The 18,300-nt window shown below is 43.7% G+C and overlaps 1 protein-coding gene across 1 annotated transcript in view; it reads right to left on the bottom strand.

Annotated features, from left to right (window-relative positions):
* RHOJ (ras homolog family member J) overlaps positions 1-18,296 on the bottom strand; it is a 54,689-nt gene extending 36,393 nt beyond the window's left edge. Inside the window, exon 1 of the mRNA XM_068682496.1 lies at positions 17,607-18,296. Within this exon, the coding sequence (XP_068538597.1) occupies positions 17,607-17,784 (178 nt within the window). The 5' untranslated portion in view covers positions 17,785-18,296. The remainder of the gene's footprint in view (positions 1-17,606) is intronic.
* Between the last annotated feature and the right edge of the window lie 4 nt (positions 18,297-18,300).

Here is an 18,300-nt window from a genome sequence, read left to right as displayed (position 1 = left end):
AAACAAAAAGCTTTGGATGGCTTTAATGGGCCCTGATGAGACACAAGAACGGCATCAATTTCAGCTGTGTCTGAGTGCTTCAGCACAGACACAACACTGAATTGATGGCAAAAGTGTGTGGCAGCAGTTACTGCCAGGAGAGCTGTTCTGGGAGGAAACACACAAAAATCATTTAACTCCCTCCCTCACTGCCCTAAGTTAATTTGGACATGCTATATTCCCAGCACAATTATAAATTTAAAAATAAGCACAGCCAGGGCTTTAGCTAGAGAAGGACTGCATTAGTGCCACAGAAAAGCCTGGAGTGTAGTTTACAAAAAGCTGCTTTTTAAATCTTATGCCTACAATCTATTCTTTCTGGAACAAAATATGGTACTTCCAGCCTACAATATGAAGTGAGTCATAATATTGCCATTCTGCTCCCAGCATAATTGGAGCATACCTATGGTATGAAGTGGGAGAAATATTTGGCCAAGAAGAACGCTCCAGAATTTTATGTACTGTCAAGACATGCTTAATAAATAGAGAGTATTATTTTCATATTGCGTAATTCAGACTTTGCTCATTCTGGGGTTGTTTCAGCAAAACATGTAAGTGCGTGCTTATCTTTAATTAGTGCTTAAGCCAAGATGACTATTAACATACTAATGGGAAGGCCTTTCCTAGGGGTCAGGCTTCCTGACGTGTATGGAGGCAAACATGTGCTTGCACCTGCGTGGGGGCTGAATAAAGCCTTGCAGTTAGGTGCAGAGAGTGGGTGTTAGTGGCAGAAAGCACATATGTTTGCCATGGTCTGTGATCCTTTATCCTGTGCTTCTGCTGTTTCCCTAAGGACAGACTTCAGTGGTCTCTGAGATCACCCATGTGAGTGTGGAGTCAGCTGGGAAGGCCTTGGAGCAGGGTATGAAATCCTCATTGTGACGATGTTCTCCAGAATGACAGCAGGCACGTTGCCTTCAGCAGACCAGATTTTGTTCCCTGTGTGTGAACAGATTCCGAGAGGAATGATCACGTTGTATGGCCAACTGTGAAACGTTTTGGCAAAGGAACCAGGGCTTGAACTTGAACCCTTCCAGGTGAAAAGTAAAGGCAGGAGCAATCTGTGTGCATATGAAATGTCAAGTGAGGCAGCTTGTGGGGGAAGCTTTGGGCCATGACACCGAGGATTTGGCCTTGACTCCTGCCCTGCAGCTGTGTGACTTTCTCGACGCCATTTTGAGTTTTGACCAAAAAGCCCAGAAAAGTCTCTTGCTCTTGGTGATGAGAACTCACAGAATCGTAGCACCAGTGAACATTTGAACCCTCCAGAGTGTGAAGTAAGAATGGCCAGCTGGTGCCATCTCAGCTGGGAAAGCAGTTAGCAAATGGCTAAGATATGAGAATTAAATCTGGTTTATACCACACCAGAGAGGACTGGTTTGGATTGGCATCCAGAGGATTTCAGAACAAAGGAGTTTCTCAAAATCTCTGCCCCTTCTGAACAGCAACATTCCTTTGTACCAGCAGGATCTTTGGACTTCGAGTTTGGGAACAGATTCTGGAAAACAGACGGGGATCCACTGCTGAGATCCTCCGGTCAAGCCAAGATGACAAAACTGACAGAAGTAATGTATGTCCTCTTGTGTTCACAGGAAAACACAGGAGGCAAGTTAATTTGATCCCACTCATCATTTCATCATCACAAGCTTACAATTCCCTGTGTAATTCTTTAACTAGGTGAAACAATAGTTTTGAGAGAGTAGTTTCAGGGCTGTATCCTTCTGAACAGCCTGCCAGCCTGTGTGGCCATGTCCACCTTGTCCTCTGGGTTTGCTCACCTCCAAGAACCCGTTTCTTTACCTGAGGGTATGTGGATGATGACAAACTGCAGCAACAGTGAGTTTGTTCTAGCAAATTTGCTTTCCTCCATATAAATATTTTTCTCTGGAATTTATTTCCACCCCTGTTCCTTTGGATGTATTGATCTCCATAGGCTTGCGTCTTCCTACTTTAAGATCTGTTTTCTTTTAAAGCCAGCTACGTGTCTGGGAAATACACAGTCTGGTGTTCCAAGAGGGCAGAGGGAGGTATTTCTAGAAATAGCAAGATGACAAACAAATAGAGAGAAATTCTGGTCTTGGCTACCTTACTGTAAACTCAGCCCATGGATCTTTTTTTCAGAACTGAGGTTTCCCATCTGTCAATGGATGGTTATAAATCCCAGCAGATGTTGAAGAGACATCTGGAGTGTATCCCTTGCACTCCCAGTGTCAGTGAGCATCACCCAGTTGCAATACACTTTTGCTGACCTAGGGGAATTTGTGGTCTTCCCTCCAAACAAACGGGTGATTACAAAAATCACGATTATGTCTGACATCCTCTCCTACAGTTACTAAGAGTCTCTGATACTGAGACTCCTGTTTAGCACTTGTCTTTCCAAAGCCAAGTTTAACGAGCATCTAAATTAGCCATTTTATAAACTAATGGGGTGGGTGCTGAGGAATAGGCTCTCTGCCATGCTGCAACAAGACCATTAGCAACAGGGAAATTGGGAACCTTCAGCATGAAGGAAGCTGAATGAGTGGATTTGAACTTCTTTGGAATGAAAATGGGGGCAGGGGATTTTCCAAGGAACCCAATGTATTTTTCAAAACTCGTCAATTGAATTTGAACGGGCTCTCCAGCTGCCTTCAAAATCTTCAGCCTCAGTTTTGAAGGTGAGAAAGAGGACATTTTCCATCCTTCCATGTCTGGTCACAGCCCAAGGTGCCCGGTCAAGGGGGGAAAGTCTTCCAGCCAGCCACATTTTTCTGAAACAACTCAATTGTACAGAGCGAAAGCCAAGGCCCAGCTTTTTTTCTGGGCTTTGCATGTATTTTCAAGTCAGTGTTTATTTTGCCTGATCTGCCCTGACTCTCTGGTTCCTGTTAGTGTTCTCTCCTATTGTTGCTGGTGAACTCTGGCCCTTACCGGGATTTATGGTGGAGTTGCCTTTGTCTGAGGAGGTACAGGGGAGATTTTCCAATACTGGAGTGCCAGGACAAAAGCAAGGGCAGAACTTTTTTGCTTTTCCATCCCATTCTATCCCTTTTATCTCCTGCTTCCTCTCCTCTGGGCTGTTTTTCAGCAGCAGCTGCCCTGCCTCTTGTGGTTGCTCTTTGCCCCCTGTCCCGTGTAGAGGCATGGAGCTGCCAAGCCTTGCCGTGTGCCAAGATGCCATATATGTTCCTCTGCTGACCAGCTTCCTTCACATCTGCACGTACTATCAAAAGACATGGAGAGCAATAAAGCTCATTTACTACCCCTTGTAATTCAGAGGGTTTGCGTCCCTGAGATGGCTTTGGGACTTGTCTTTGTGCATCATGCAACATGCATCTCTGCAAATGATTTAGAAGAAAACTCCCTAAAGCAGAAACTACAGACACTTCTCTAACTGCTTCTGTAAATTAATATAGCAAAGAAAGTAAGTCAGGAAAAAAACAGTCCCCAAACATGGCTTCTTTGTATTCTGGTAAGTCTTTGACAAAAATAATTTTTCACCATTATTAATACATGAGCATTTCCTTGCGTCTCCTGCAAATAAATAAGGTGAAAATTTATACTTGTTCCTGACAAATTATCTGTTGTGTGTCAAAAATCCCTTCATTCTGATTTCCTTGGAGCTTAGCAGTTTGTACAGAAATGCATTAAGGAAATTATCTGCTTTTTTCACTTATTTTATCGATCTACTTATTGGCCTTCTATTACTTGTGACACATTTGTTCACTTCAGGGGTTTCCTGGCTTAGATTTGCTTTGACCCAGCTCTGTGAGTCTTCCAAAGCTAGACAAACCCAGCAGTTTGTGTGAGCATAGCTAACTTTAAAAACAATTGCTTAAGAATCTATTATTTCCTCCTTATTCAATATCAAAATGTGTTTACTACAGTTTCGTCATACTGAAGATCATCAGACAAAAATCTGTGTATTACAGCAATAGGCATAAATATTTACAACTAACAGAGCCTATCTAATTTTAGGTACCTACACCCTCCACGCCCACTGGGAAATGAAACCAGGCTCTTCCAGGATATGTTCCCAGCTCTCCTAAAGAAGCAGATCCATTAGGCACTGTCAGTAGTGCCTTCTCATTGCCTCTGATGGCTCTGTTTCTACTCTTGCCTGGCAGCTCACAGCTGGAAGATGTTAAAAGGGTAGGATAGCTGAAATTTAGTGGTCTTCAGACACCCAAAATGAACTCCTTTAGGTCAAATATAATTCATACTAAGAAACAGGATTTTGAGCCCTCTGCTGAGAAGCTCCTGGGAAGGACAGATCATTTCTATAGAATAGCAGTGGCTTGGTTTGTTAACATGAGAGGTAATAGAAGTGCAGCTGTATGGGGAGATCCTGAAAGTAGCCCTACAGTAAGAGAACTCAGAATATAGGTTGTATTTTGAGATCAGACTAATTGTACACAACCCAATAACTGGGGTTATGACTGACTATGATGGTGTCCTTCCTAGTTTATTCAGGCATAAGATCCGAATCAGGTCCCGTATTTCCTGCATAATCTGTAAGCAGTGTCACTAAAACATGGCTACAGGCATCTCCCCCCACATCCACTGGGCATCACCACTGAGGACCTTGACCCAGTGTCACACGCTCTGGGTGCCACTCACAGGAGCAAGGTAGGAAGGACGATGTGCTTTGAAAACCTTTGAAAACACTTAGACTAACTTGCTTCTTCTGGAAATCAAACCTATGTGGTCTTATTAATTAGAATGTAGATTTATTAGACAGTAATGTGATGACAAAAGTCATTGAAGGAGAAGAGAGAAAAAATATCTTCAGGGAGCATATACTAGAAAGATTAAAGACACTGTGAGCGAAAAACAGTTCTGTTTTCTCTTTCCCAGAGCACTTGCCTTGTGCTGTCATTATGCTTGCCAAGGCTTGCAAGGATTGCCAACATCTCCCTGCAGCCATCGCATCTCTTTATATTGACAGAGGATAAAACCACACCTGAGCTCACACTATTTCAGGCATTTTCCTTGGAAATTTTTGTCTCTGTTGCACAAACATTTCATTTAGAGGAAGTGGGAGGAAATCTGCCTTTGGATAATAATGGTTACGATACAATAACTGTAAAATGGATAATAACAGCAACCGACTAGTACTGGCCAGGGGGCTGATAATTCAACTTTGCGGCAACTTCTGAGGTTTTACAATTTGTTTTCATTTTACAGTGGAATGAAAACAGAACCTTCACGTATTATGTTTTCAATTTAAGTCTTTCTTGCTGCACTGTCAGAAATAACTAGAGTGCCCTGGACCTCAAGAATTTGTCCTTCCAAGTATTTAAAAAATGCTTCAACTTCCATGAATCAGCATTTTTCTTGGTGGGATAGTTCATCGAAAATGCTCTGGCCAGAACTTTTGCTAACCCTGAAAGTTCAAAATCATGTCTCAAACACCAAAACATAGTTGCTATGAATAACTTGTTTTATGTTTTACGGATTGTTTCTGGACTGTCTTCTCTTAAGTATACCTTTTCCCTCCATCCTCTAAAGATGTACATCTGTTTCCCACCCTCCTCCACTATTTTCTCCCATTTTCTTGTGCTTTTATTTTTTCTCATGCAGCTTCTGGGCTCTTTTGACCTTTCCTAGGTTACACACAAACAGCAATGCTGAGATATATTTTTTTTTATGGTATGTTGTGGCAGGGATTTGCCAGGAAAGCAGTGGCTGCTGGACGGTCTCTGCAACAGATAGTGGTCACTGCAGGGTGGTCCCACTACCTTCCTGCAAATCCCTGTCTGGCTGCTCTTTGGTTTTCATTCTTCTCAGATGGCATTTTCCATCAGGCAGAGCTGACATCCGTGAGAAGGCAGAAACATCTGCTGTTATGCCCTGGCCGGCTGCCGCCCTCACCAGCTCAGCAGTGCTTGAGGAAATCCGAAGAGCCACACAGTAATAATTATCACTAAGTGCTTGTGGGGCAGCCGCTATGTGTGCAATGTCTGTGGTTTGGGTTTGGACCCAGCTGGCTCAGGGATGGCTCTGTGGGACCTATACCTAGTTCTGGCCAGCCCCAGGCTCCGTGCTGCACATAGGCATGCTTTGGAAAAACAAATTGTCTTTCCTCTTTTCTAACACTTCAGGTGGGAAGGCCCTATTCTTCAGAGAAAAAGAAAAAGAAAAAAAAAAAAAAAAGCAGAGTGGAAAATAAATATGCAGAAAAGGAAATGCATTGATTCATTTTGAAAGATGGAGGGAACAGCAGAAAGGGGATCAAGAGCTGGAATGACTTCATGTGATGCAAGGTACAAGGTGATTCTCCAGTCTTGTTATGAATTGTCACATGCAGCTCACCATGACATAGTGTGAATGTTACCACCCAGGGACAAGGTTCCCCTGTGTCCTCAGGAATTTCCACCCTGTTAGGCCCAGTCTCAAAACGCCATTTTCCTTGCAAAATTCTCGCAAGAGTTGTTCTTTAATGTCTCGTGTTTGTATATGTAAATAGAGAACAGGGGGAGGGAAACCCAGTTGGGAGCACCATATGGAGACAACACAAGTTATTCCTGTTCTACCATTGTCTCGGCATAGATTTCCTCTGTCAAACAACACTTCAGATTCAGGACCTCATTCTGCATTCATGCTCCCCATTGCTTCTTACTTCCCTGGGAGCACTGGGAGGGACTTAAGGTATTGCTACAAGCAGCTCTTTACAGGAAAAGAAATTAATTGGGCAATATGCTTCAAATAATGGAAGAATGAATTATTTCAACATTTTAGCAGTTTCCCCGGAGGGAGAGTAGAGGGAGGAAAATGCACTTAACACTCTAAAATATTAAAATAACAAGAACCACAGCAACCTCACCCCTCTGGACTTCAACCAAACTGAATGGTTTAGGTAAATTCCCAGCAGATCTCCAAGTGGTACACCATCAGAGAGTATTTCTATGCATGGCAAGGGAAATTCTCTATATTAATGATATAATGAATTGCATCAGCTAATCTGGAGTGTTCTTCAGTAAGGCCTGGTTTCTGGCAGAGTAGCTGAATATATTTTTCAAAATATAAACTCCCCTTTCAATATCAAGTTTGATCCTGTTTTCATGGATGGTATTCATGGAAAATTGCTTTCTTGAAGCTGTATTTCATATATATAAATATATATATTTAATGAGAGATGTTACTCCCTTGTACTCCTGGAATAGGCTTAAGATATTCACAGCAGTAACTAAAAAGCAATGAGATGAAGGGAATTGTACATGATTTTTGAGATTTTCTGGTTACATACACAGAACAAAGCAAAGCAACAATCTTTCTACAAGCTTAAATACTGCATACAAATACCCTCCTTGATTTTGTTCATGCTCTTACTGAAAATTTTAATGGCAAATTTGCAGAGAACAAAAAGCACACTAAATTGAAAAAAAAAACCACAAACCTATCTGTGTAGCCAGATCCTGAACCCTCATTGAAGTTTGTGTGCCCACAAGTAGCGATTTGGGATGGGGATCATAGAACCTACCCTGTCAATAGCTGTGCTGTTGTCCAGTTGAATGGACAACATGAAGCCCTGGGGTTCTTCCCCTACTTCTGCAAGCCATTGCTTGAACTGTATAGAAAAAAAAATAGACAGTCTCAGGAGGCGTATTTCAGTGCAAAGAGTTTGTTCCAGGGCTGAGTTTCCTCAGCGGAAACACCTCACCTTTTAAATGAAAAATCAGGTCTCTGCATTTCTGCTGCTTGTTGCCATTGCAGAGGTGCTGCTAATGGAACGGGTCTCAAGCAACCGGGCCCCAGAGTTAGAAAAGGACCTTGACTCTACGCCTAGTTATTGGAGGAAAACACACGGAGGTAAGCCAGCCAGTCCTGAAACAGAGCTGGGGAGGTTGCTCAGAAATAGAGAGCGTCCGAGATGGGAAGGGTCTGGCCTTTGAGGACAGAGCTGCTTACAGCAGCTGGATGGCTGCCCGCTCTGGAACTGGAGCATGGGACAGTTTATGAACTTAAAGCACATTTTCCAACCTTATGGGATTTTCCTTATGATCTGTTCTCAGCAAAGCAGCGTTATTATTGTAAATAGATGCTCTTTTTGTCCCGTCTCCCAGGGGATAAAAATTCATGTTATGTTTGAAAATGTATGTTTTTCCCACTCGTTGCTGAAGCAGTTCCTTTCCACAAGGTCTGCAGAAAGCCGAGCATTAGCAGATACTGTTAATATCATTACTTCAAAGTTCTAGCTGAATGTCTTTGCCAGAGAGTCTTTAATAAAAGACGTGGCCTCCGTCCCCTCAGAATTGCAGGGGTTGGAAATGAGTTTCAGTGAGTCATCTCAGGCATCGTCCTGCATTGTGGCAGGACCTTTCTGTCCAGCCCCTCAGCTCTTAACTCTTTCAGTTGCCTAACTGCTGGCTCCTGTGCTCATTGCTGGTACTGCTGTTTCCACGATACACTTGTGTACTGCCCTGAACCAGGAGCAAGGATCCAGCACTGCGGTGCTGTTCCCACTCCTGCTCCCAAGCCATCACCCTCCTGATTGTGCCACTGTGTTTGGGAATATTTTTACAGCTGCCTCCCTCCTTCCTTTGGGAGGTGTTTTAGCTCTTTTTCCCCCAGTGCTTCTCTTGTTGGTGAATGAGTTTTCCAGGCTTCTCTTCCCTTGAGGCTGGTTGGCATGTTGTATATTTACGGAGTCATTGCTGTGCCAGCTCCTGAGGCAGAAAGGCAACCCTGGGGCAACTCACTTTTTGGTGCGCTGGACCTACCCTAAGTTTGGGGAACTGTGCCAGCTGTCACACGGTCCTCATGCCTTCTCCTTTCCTGGGATCAACATTTTGCGGCTGCAGGGACTAGCTGAGGGCACCACTCCCCAGCAAGAGCCACAGGTTGCAGATGACACTGTCTCCCCTGCACCCTTCCAAGCCATCTTGAATACTCATACAATGACTCTCTTTGCCTTTAGTGATGTCTCTTTAAGAAGAAGTTATTGGTTTTTGGTCATAAATCTATGAGTATGTATGCTGCAGAGCAAGTATTCAGGAAAAGCCATCACTGCATAATGAGATCTGCATCCATCTCAGCCAAAGGTGATAGCAACCACACAGTTGGACTGCGCCGTCAGGTCCTCCTTCATGCTATGCTCACCTGGCTGTGTCTCTGGGACTGCTGAGACATGATGGATGGTGCTTGGGATTGCAATGAGGTGTAATGATTCATTCTCAGCTTTGGGAGAGCTTTCCTGTCCACCTGGGCACATGGGAAAGTCATTGGCTGATTAACAGCACTTGAGCATTTTAGCACATGGACAAGTTGCACCTGAGGTCTAATCCCTGCATTCAGCTGAAGCTGATGATAGCATGGCTTGTCTTGGGTGAAAGACTTCTGAATTTGACTAGTGTTTGGCAATAAATAGGGTAAATTCACCTTTTTATTATTTTTTCTAGGTTTTATTTATTAGAAATTATTTTAAAACACATTTTCTGAGCTCTCATGTGGGCAAAAAAAGGAGAGATGAATACCCCATCATGTCTAGTGTTCACTCTGATCTCAGTGGTTCTTGGACAAAACCTGAGGTGACAATTTATAAAGCTTCCATTCCTCAGTATCTTATTCCTTGACTGGAGAAGACTCATAGCTTGAGATACAAGAACATTGTACCTGACAGGAGACTGGTGAGTGAGATGATCACCCTTAAAAGAAGACTAGAAATACAGTAACCTGGATTTTTTTCATTGTAAAGATAAATAATAATTTGACAGGAGATGTCATTATTGTTTAATGACTTTGTCTGAACAGAACAATTGAAGGAAATATGTTTGCTCTTCCTCATCCCTTGCCATTTCCATGATGTCATTAGGTTTGGCCCTAACAATTGGAAAGTTAGAACATAGGAAAGGCACTACCTGTAGGGTGAAATGTACACAATGATGCACGGTGGCAAGGATTTGTATCATTAGCACAGAGATCTGTATCACGGTTTATCAAGAGAACAGATAATGAAAAGGAAGCTTTGGTAAAGGCATTTTGAATGGACTTAGTAAGAAGCTAAGCCATAGTAACTGCAATAATTTAGTAAAAACACTGCCACATCCTGCAGAAATGAAGAAGTTGGTACTTGGCTAGGAACTTTATATAGGTGTTCTTGCTACGTTTTTAGTTTGTTTGCATGTGGAGCATCTGCTGTTGAAAAGCATCTGCCTGGCTGTCAGTGTGAGCCAGGTATGGCACCACCTACACGTGGTTTTGCCCCCTCTGGAGGATGGCTGACCACGTGTACTGAGTAAAGACTATTAAGGACTCCTAAGATAGTGGATGTGATGTTTACTTTAGTTTAGTGGATGTGATTTTTAGTTCAAGCTGTAGAGTTCATCTTCAAGAGCCAGGGGCCACAGTTTCAGACTTGGTTTTCTCAGCTTATGTCACCCCCTGCAATGTTTCACCATTAATAAGGGGTGGAAAAGGCTAAGACTGCTTTGCAGTGGTGCAGAAGAGGGTCACTTTTTCATCACTTCCCCTGTTAACCCTTTTTCTGCTCCAGACAATCCCTTCCATGTCTCCTCTCAGCAGTCCATTGCTGCATTCACAAAATTTCAAAATCTGTTTGCCCATCTGTATATCAGAAGAATCATTTCAAAAAGTCCCTGAGGTAGCACTGAGCAGCTTTAACATAATTTGCCTTTCATCAGACCACATTTAGGTCTTACCCTGACCTCTAACAGAGGCTGGTGTCAGCTCACATTTATTACCTCTTACAGAAGTCTTATTTTTTAAGCAGCTAATGATAGCACTCAATCTCCCTGATATCAGGTCCAAACTCCCTTTTTGGAAACCTTGTTAGAATTTCCTCTCTGTAGCTTTCAGGTGATGATAAATTCCTTGGGTTAATCACATGCCATAAAAATAAGTATTTCTTTTTATGCCATTTGACTCTCTCAGCTTTACAATGCATTTCCACCCGTGGCTGCCCCTAGAAAAGCTATCGTTCTACATCTGAACCATCAAGACCCTCCAATGGTCTAACTTACTCCCCTCTTAGTATTCTTTGTGTTTCCTATTGCCCTTGAAACACCACAGATCTAATATGAAATGGTAGACAGAGGGGTTTAGGTGGAATTTGGGCTGGATAAATCTGGATAAAGTAACATGGCTGCTTCATCTACTTCTCTAATTCCTGGCACTATCCTTCCTGACGTGTGTTATAGTTTGTTTATTTTCTAGTCCAGAATTTCAACTAAATGTTATTTGCTCCTGGGCTATAAGTTCAGTCCAGAGTGATAAAGAAGATGTATACATGGGTATGGAAGGGATGGGCATGGAGCTCTTTTGTGTCTCTTTGTAGCATAAAGCTTTTGTTGGTGTAAAATCAAGACATTAATAGCAATAGCACAAAGAGAAGCTGTATGGTAGAGCCAGAGGCAAAGGTAGGAAGCAGCTCAGGTGCTGCACGCTCCTACCCAGCCACAGCTGCATTTTAGTAGTGCTGGGGGACAACGGGAACATCGCCACTCTGTCACTGCTGCAGAAACAATCTGCCCTCAGTAAATAGTACCACAGAGCATGCACACACCTCTGCCTGCATGGGCTTCAAGTGGCCTGTGCACCCTCAGGACAATACAGGGATGTGTGTGAGGAAGAGAGATATGAGCGATAGTCATCTCAGCTCTTCGCATGCTGTAAAACACCTTCAGGAGGAAAATGTCTTAAGATGTTTGAGTGTGTACACGGGGCCTGTTTCATTTGAATGTGCAATAACTACGGTCATTCAGGTAAAAAGCACCTCTTGGGTATATAAAGACTGCCTAGGCTTTCTGGATGTGAAAAAAACATGATGATCTCCTCCAGATTATGTGACACAGGACATGGAATTAAACCTTCCGTGGGAGCCCAAGAACTAGTGGTTCTCTAAAATTTGTCTTCCTAAAAAGGCAGCCAGGAAAACCATTGATTGGTAGCTTTCTGTTGTGTTGAATCCCGAATGTGTTATTGAAACCTTTGTTTTACTGTGGATGATACAGGGAAGATTGGCAGAGAAGTCCTTTTAGCTACTGAGAGGCAAAATGAACGTATCTGTTCTGTGGCTGTTAGTCTGAAAAGCCAGATCTTAAAAGAGAATCAGTGCTTTCCTGTCTCCGATAATGTTCAAGTCTGTTTGATCAAAACTGGATGAACATTAAAAGGAAAAAAACACTGCAAACATCCATGCAAATAAACATCACAGCTCGCTCTCAGTGCTATTTATAGCTGTTTCAGTTTAATGACCCCAAACATCACATGAAACATCTAATGTGCTACCAAGACTGTTTATAGGAGACAACTGTCTTAAGAACGTGGTAGTGTGAAGACTCCCACGGCAGCACCCATGCAGAAACTGCAAATCTCCTTGGGTAGCCTCATCCTGTCTAATAATCCTGTTTAGCAAAGTTTTGACAGGGGAAAAAAGTAACGGGATGGGGTTTAGGTCTTTGCTCACACGCTCTGACAGACAGAGACAGGTCGAAACCAGTGTGCCCGTGTGGAGCATCAGCAATCAATATTAACTAGTACATCCAAAGCATGGACAGATGTGCTGTTGTGCCTACAGCTGGAGAAGTTTGGGGTGTTCCAGCACCCATCTGGTTTCTGCTCTGTCCCAGCAGCTGGTTCCTCCCCCCGTGGGGAGAGGCTACAGGGCGAGGCTGCTCACAGTGCCAGGGTGGTCCCAGTCTCCCTTGGGTGCTCCTGCCTGCCCCAGGACCCAGGGTGCCCACTGCAAGCTGCTCTCTTTTACAGCAGGACAGGAGGAGCCGTGATTTGTGTCAGTGCTGTGGCATATGGGCAGTGTATAATGAATTTATGGACTTGCATAGGCACATGCTGACTCTTCTGGGCAAGAGCGATAGTACTGCTCCTATGCTAGTAAAAATGCTGGAGCAAAACTCTCAAACTCTTTCCCTTGCCATGTGCCTTTGCTGGTCAGCAAGGGTGGGTTCTCTGCTCTGCAACACCAGTGAGCGCTTCGGCCCCATTCAGTGCTCGGTCAGCCCCACTACTTTAAGAGTGCACACTGAAGTACAAAGAGCCTGGCTCCTAACAGTAATTAATAGTTGTTTTCTCCTATATTGCTTTTAATTTACGGAGCTTCAGTCATGGCTGAACTATTCTGTATGCTATTCATTAGCTGATCACATGCCACTGCTAATTTTTTTCAAATGGATTCACTATTTATAAATGTTTGTTGGTTTGTGCCGACACATGAGGGAAGGAGGGACATATTTATGCCATTTACTCCAAGTCTCTAGTGCACATGATTGCAGCTGTCCTTCAGAGGGGCTGACCTCTCTCTCATTTGCCAAAGATACACCTTTGTTTCCTAAATTTATTTGTCTGGCATTCACCTGTGTGTAGTCCCTAAGCCAGATGGTTTGAGATGTCCTCCCTAGACTAACCACCTAGTGAGTCCTCTGGTTGCAGAGGGGGCTGAGTTAGGCACAGGGGTTGGTATAGCCCCCCCAGTCAACTGACGGTTTGCATATGGAAAAACAAATGCACTTCTCAGTAAAAATTCTGGGGTGAATTCATTTCATGCTAAAAATTGCTGGCTTTTTAAAGATCATGAGTATCAAACAAGATGCTCAGTGGCTGCCTAAGTAAAAAAGATGACACGTCTCCCTTCTGCCTTCCACAGAATGACCCTGTTCATTTTGGCACTATCAAACCAGCTCAGCTAGTAATTAGTTGATCTTTTTAGTACAACCTCAGCCCTAATTAAACATTTATAATTTCATATAGTTAGACACAATACAAGTCACCCTGGCTGAGAGACCTTTGCTCACGGAAAAACGGCGTTTGATGTTGGAAAGACAGAATGGAAGCAGCATGTTAAAGCATCTACTCACTATCCAAACAGTCCCTATTGTTACAGCTATGGCCTGTAATATCCTGTTTGTCACTGGGATTGCACTTTGGTTCGCCTGCCCTAGAAACAGCCATTTACCTTGTGGCTAAACCCTTTTGGCGTGGGACTTGGATTTTCACCAAAGGTAAGAAAACCTACTCAGGGTTCTGGTCTCCAGCAAAACCTCTTCAAAATGCCTCGAGAAATAAACAGAATCATAAACTTCCTCGCATCCAACAAAAGAGCCCAGTTTCGTATCCAAATAACAAGTTCGCCTTCCCCATCTGTCTGGCATTACCTCTGACCCTGCTCTATATCCATCACATCCCAGCCCTGGCAACGGGCCCTGAACAAATTCATTTTTGTGGACTGTGGGTGAAATCTGTGGCAGAATATTAGTGGTGTGGAGCTAATAACTGGTTTGGACTTTTGTACAGTGCAGCTGCGTACATGGTGAAACGCCAACAGCCTTTCGTCCCAGGCAGTGCCGTATCCGAGCCTGCCTGCAGGAAGCCTGTTCCTTCCCTGGGTGAAATCCACGCATTGCCTTTGATTTTCTTAGAGGCAGGGTGAGTCCAAATTTTATAAAGTGGTTTCAAGCCCTCTCATACGCAAGGCTAAGTATCGTGTGGATTTAATACCAGTTGGAGGTCAGCGCTTTGAAACGCTGGTTGCTTCCTCAGGGACACCTTGTTGGTGTGCTTATCTGCTTCGTGCTGTTGAAAAGCTGCCCCAGGTCTGAGGCTGACAAGATGCAACGGAGCAGGGCAAGTAGATGCAGCTGGTGCTGCGGGGCGGTGAACGGTTAACGCCTTGGCCATGACAGCGGTGCATCTGGAGCTCTTCCCAATTCTGGGCTGGATAGCATCACTGTCTCCCCCGAGTCGCTGGAGTCGCGGCGGTGAGAAACTGCTCTGAGATCACAATTGGAATCCTCAGTTTTTAATGCCTTCCCCCCCCCCCCCTCCCGCTACTTTTTCCATTAGAAAGAAGGAAATTTGTGAATGCCCTGGGACTCACAACCAGGCTGTGACCCGGTGAGGCAAGACGAAGCACTTGCTAACACACCACTGCTGCTAATAATGCCTGGGTGAAAAACCTTCAATGGAAAGTGCAGCTTTGCAAAAAACCTGCTGCAGTTAATTGCTTATGAGCATTTTCAACACAGACCAGCTGAAATTGGTTTCAGCTTGTTTGGGTAGGTCAAAATGGTTGGTTTTGACAGGGGCAAGGGCGAGGGCAGACCAAGCCATGTGGCAAGATAAATTTCAACGTGATTTTTCCAGAGCTTTGACTGCTCTCCAGGATCTGCCAATGTGCAAAACCTTTCTGCATGCCGTGGTGGTACTGCCATGCCCACGTTAGCACCATGCCACCTCTCCTTGTGGCCGTGGACTGCCACATGGGGAGGGGTAGAAGGGTCCATTGCCACAGAGTATCCTAAAAGCTGTGAGCTTAGAGGTAAGTCTGAGCCTAAGTGAGCTCTTTCCTCTCAGTATACACAGTATATTAAAGTATTTTAATGGGTTATGTTATATTTTATGCCACGTAATGTCTTTATGTTATTATGAGAGAAGGTTTTTTTCTGGCACTCTGCTCCAAAAGCCATTTCTATTGCTCAATTTTGTATGCTGCTTTGTAGTGAGATAGGTTTAATAAATGATGGGATTTCTCACAAAAAATGAAATTCCATTTTTGACCAGTGTTAGTTTTGACCACTGGCACAGGACAAAGTCTCACAATAGCATGTTAATGTACAGAGCTATATTTTCCCTTATCTCTCTGAACTTTGTCATTAAAAACATTTTTAGTTTACATTTATGTGCTATAATAGTTTAGAAGGCAAACAAGAATAGCTGGAGATACTTTACAAGTCTAAATCTTCAAAGCCTGAAAAAGTAGATTGGCTTCAATGTGCCTGCCTACTGCTTTTACCTGGTATCCTAAGGAAATGAGGATTATAGAGTGACACTCTTCATCTTCCTGTCCTTCTCTCAGCCCTCCTTTCCCTCAGTGATTTTGGAGCCCATGGGCAATTTCTACCACTTCTGACAGAGAGGAGATGAATTAAGGGACATCCCTGCAAGTGACCTGGTAGGGAAGAGCCTGGTGCCCCACCAAGTGCCAGCCTGAGTGGCTGGCATCAGCACCTGGGTGTGCACAGCCCCCACGCACACACACTTGTGCCCCCATGCTCACACCAAGGCCACTCAGCCCACAGATCAACGTATATGTGGTCCAGTGCCAGCTAGCATTTAGGTTTCTCCATATGCAGAGGCATTTGCAGGGCTTGGCAGAGAGTAGAAGGTGGTGGGCGCTGGAGCCAGCATATTGCTGGAGAGCAAGGCTGTAAGGGACAAGCAGACCTCAGCTTATCACAGGAAAGTAAGTGGGTGCTATCACAATATAAGACAGAAATCTGTGCAGCCTTGCATAGGATTTGTGCCTTACGGAAATACTTATTTACACCATAAAATATTATTTCATATATCTCGTTTGGGTAAAGATTTTTTTTTCTAAAATGGTTGTTCAGTCTATCTGGTGGTAATAACAGAGAAAAGAGAGTGTTGCTTGCATTAGAAGTGATGCTGCCCACTCTTGTGGAGGAAAAGGTCTTCACATTTCCATGGATCAGATTCTGCAATTACACAGCTTTCTTGTTTGGCCAGTTCATCTGCTAAACCTGACACAAAGCCAGAACGAAAACAGAGATTTTCCCATTACAGAACACCAAATCTATGATAAGCCACGCCATGAAAATTCAGTTTTTAAGGAGGTGGAGAGAGAATGAGGGAAACTCCAACTGCTGCTGCGAGATAAGCAGCAGTTCTGCAGTGCTTCTAACGTCTGTTTTCAGGGGGGATCTTAAAAACAACAACAACCATAAGGCAAAGGAGCAGTGAGATAAGGAAAACAACAGAATCCGGGATAGGAAAACTTAAGCAGGAGTTTGAGCAACAGTTTTAGCCTGTCACAACAGCTGTGTGGTAACTTTGGACACAGCTGGGTAAAGTAATTGCTACAGATAGAGGCCTGTGAATATTGTGCTTAATCTGTGGGTCTGTTCTGCACACTGATGCAGTCAACATCATCTGTGATCTCTGTTATGTTCATATTTTTTTCTTACGCTAAAAATTCCCTCAGTATAAAGTACTCAAACCAATCACCGCTTCTGCTTTCTCCACTGTCAAGTTATAATATTAAATTCTATTTATAGACGGAGTAAAAAAATCTCCCTGAGAGCTATATTCTGACAGCACTCAGAGATATGCTGATTTTCTCAAAGATTACTCCTTAAATAGGACATAAATATTGTAATTTATGTAATTTATCACCGACAATGTATATTTTATGTATACATATATATAATCTTCACCATAACTGCAGCCTGCAAAGTTCAGAACTTCAGAATTGAAAAAAAACACCAAACCAAGCAGCTGAATATAACTTGACAGAGGCTGAATTGCATTTGTTGTCCCCAAAACCCAGTGCATTTAATTGTATCCCTAATGCTTCTTACTTGCCGAAAACAAACTAAAAATCGGAAGCAAACAAATAAGTTCTCTGCATAAATCCCACGTTGCCCCAATTGTATGAACTGCCATCCAAGCTCTCTGGCCACCATCCAGGCCTGGATCACATTCCTGGATGAGAAGTAACCCGTGCATCGCCTCCGAACCATCCTTGATCTTCCCTTACCTCCCACCTGGCCCTCCTGCAGCTCCCCATTAAAATTCCTTTTAAAGCCCTTCCTTACCTGCGTAGTGGTCAAACACGGTGGGCACGTACTCCTCAGGGAAGGCGTCGTTGGCATAGCTCATCAGCAAACAGGTTTTCCCAACCGCGCCATCCCCAACCACCACGCATTTTAACATCTTCTTGGGGTTATTGCTGCTCCCGTCAGTGCAGTTGTCATCTTCTTCCTTGCAGTTCATTCTTGCTGCTGCCGCCGCTGCTCTTGCTGCTCCCAGGACTTCCAAGTGCACATGAAGGAAAAATGAAGTGCGATTGTATTGACTTTTCCTGAGTTTGGAGTAGTGGTGGTGGTGTGGGGGGGGAGGAATCTCAAACTCAGGAAATCATACTAATGTTTCCAGGCTGTCACAGCCGCTTCTAACAATTACCAGAGCAGTCAAGAGAATCATCGAGGTGAATAAATTAAATATAAGCAGAGGAATATTGCAAAAATCTGTCCTTTCTTGTTCGTCCGAGTCAGGAAATCCTCATCCTGCCCCGGAGTTCTCGGTATTTATTGCGACTTAAAAAATATCAGCAGCCTGCGGCTTTGAGTCGCGTCTCTCTTCCTCCAGCCTGGCCGCAGGAATCAGGGATTCCTGTTAAATCCACTCCATTTTCCATTTCATTTCTAACATGGAGGAGAGTCTGGAGGGTTTTAATGGAGTTTTTCCTTTCTTTCTCCAGCTTGCTGTGTGTCAGGAAATCATGGGTTT

The sequence above is a fragment of the Anas acuta genome, chromosome 5, assembly GCF_963932015.1.
Source record: "Anas acuta chromosome 5, bAnaAcu1.1, whole genome shotgun sequence".
NCBI lineage: Eukaryota > Metazoa > Chordata > Aves > Anseriformes > Anatidae > Anas > Anas acuta.
The sequence above is the reverse complement of the archived record's forward strand: the minus strand, read 5'-3'. Positions and strand labels throughout refer to the sequence as shown.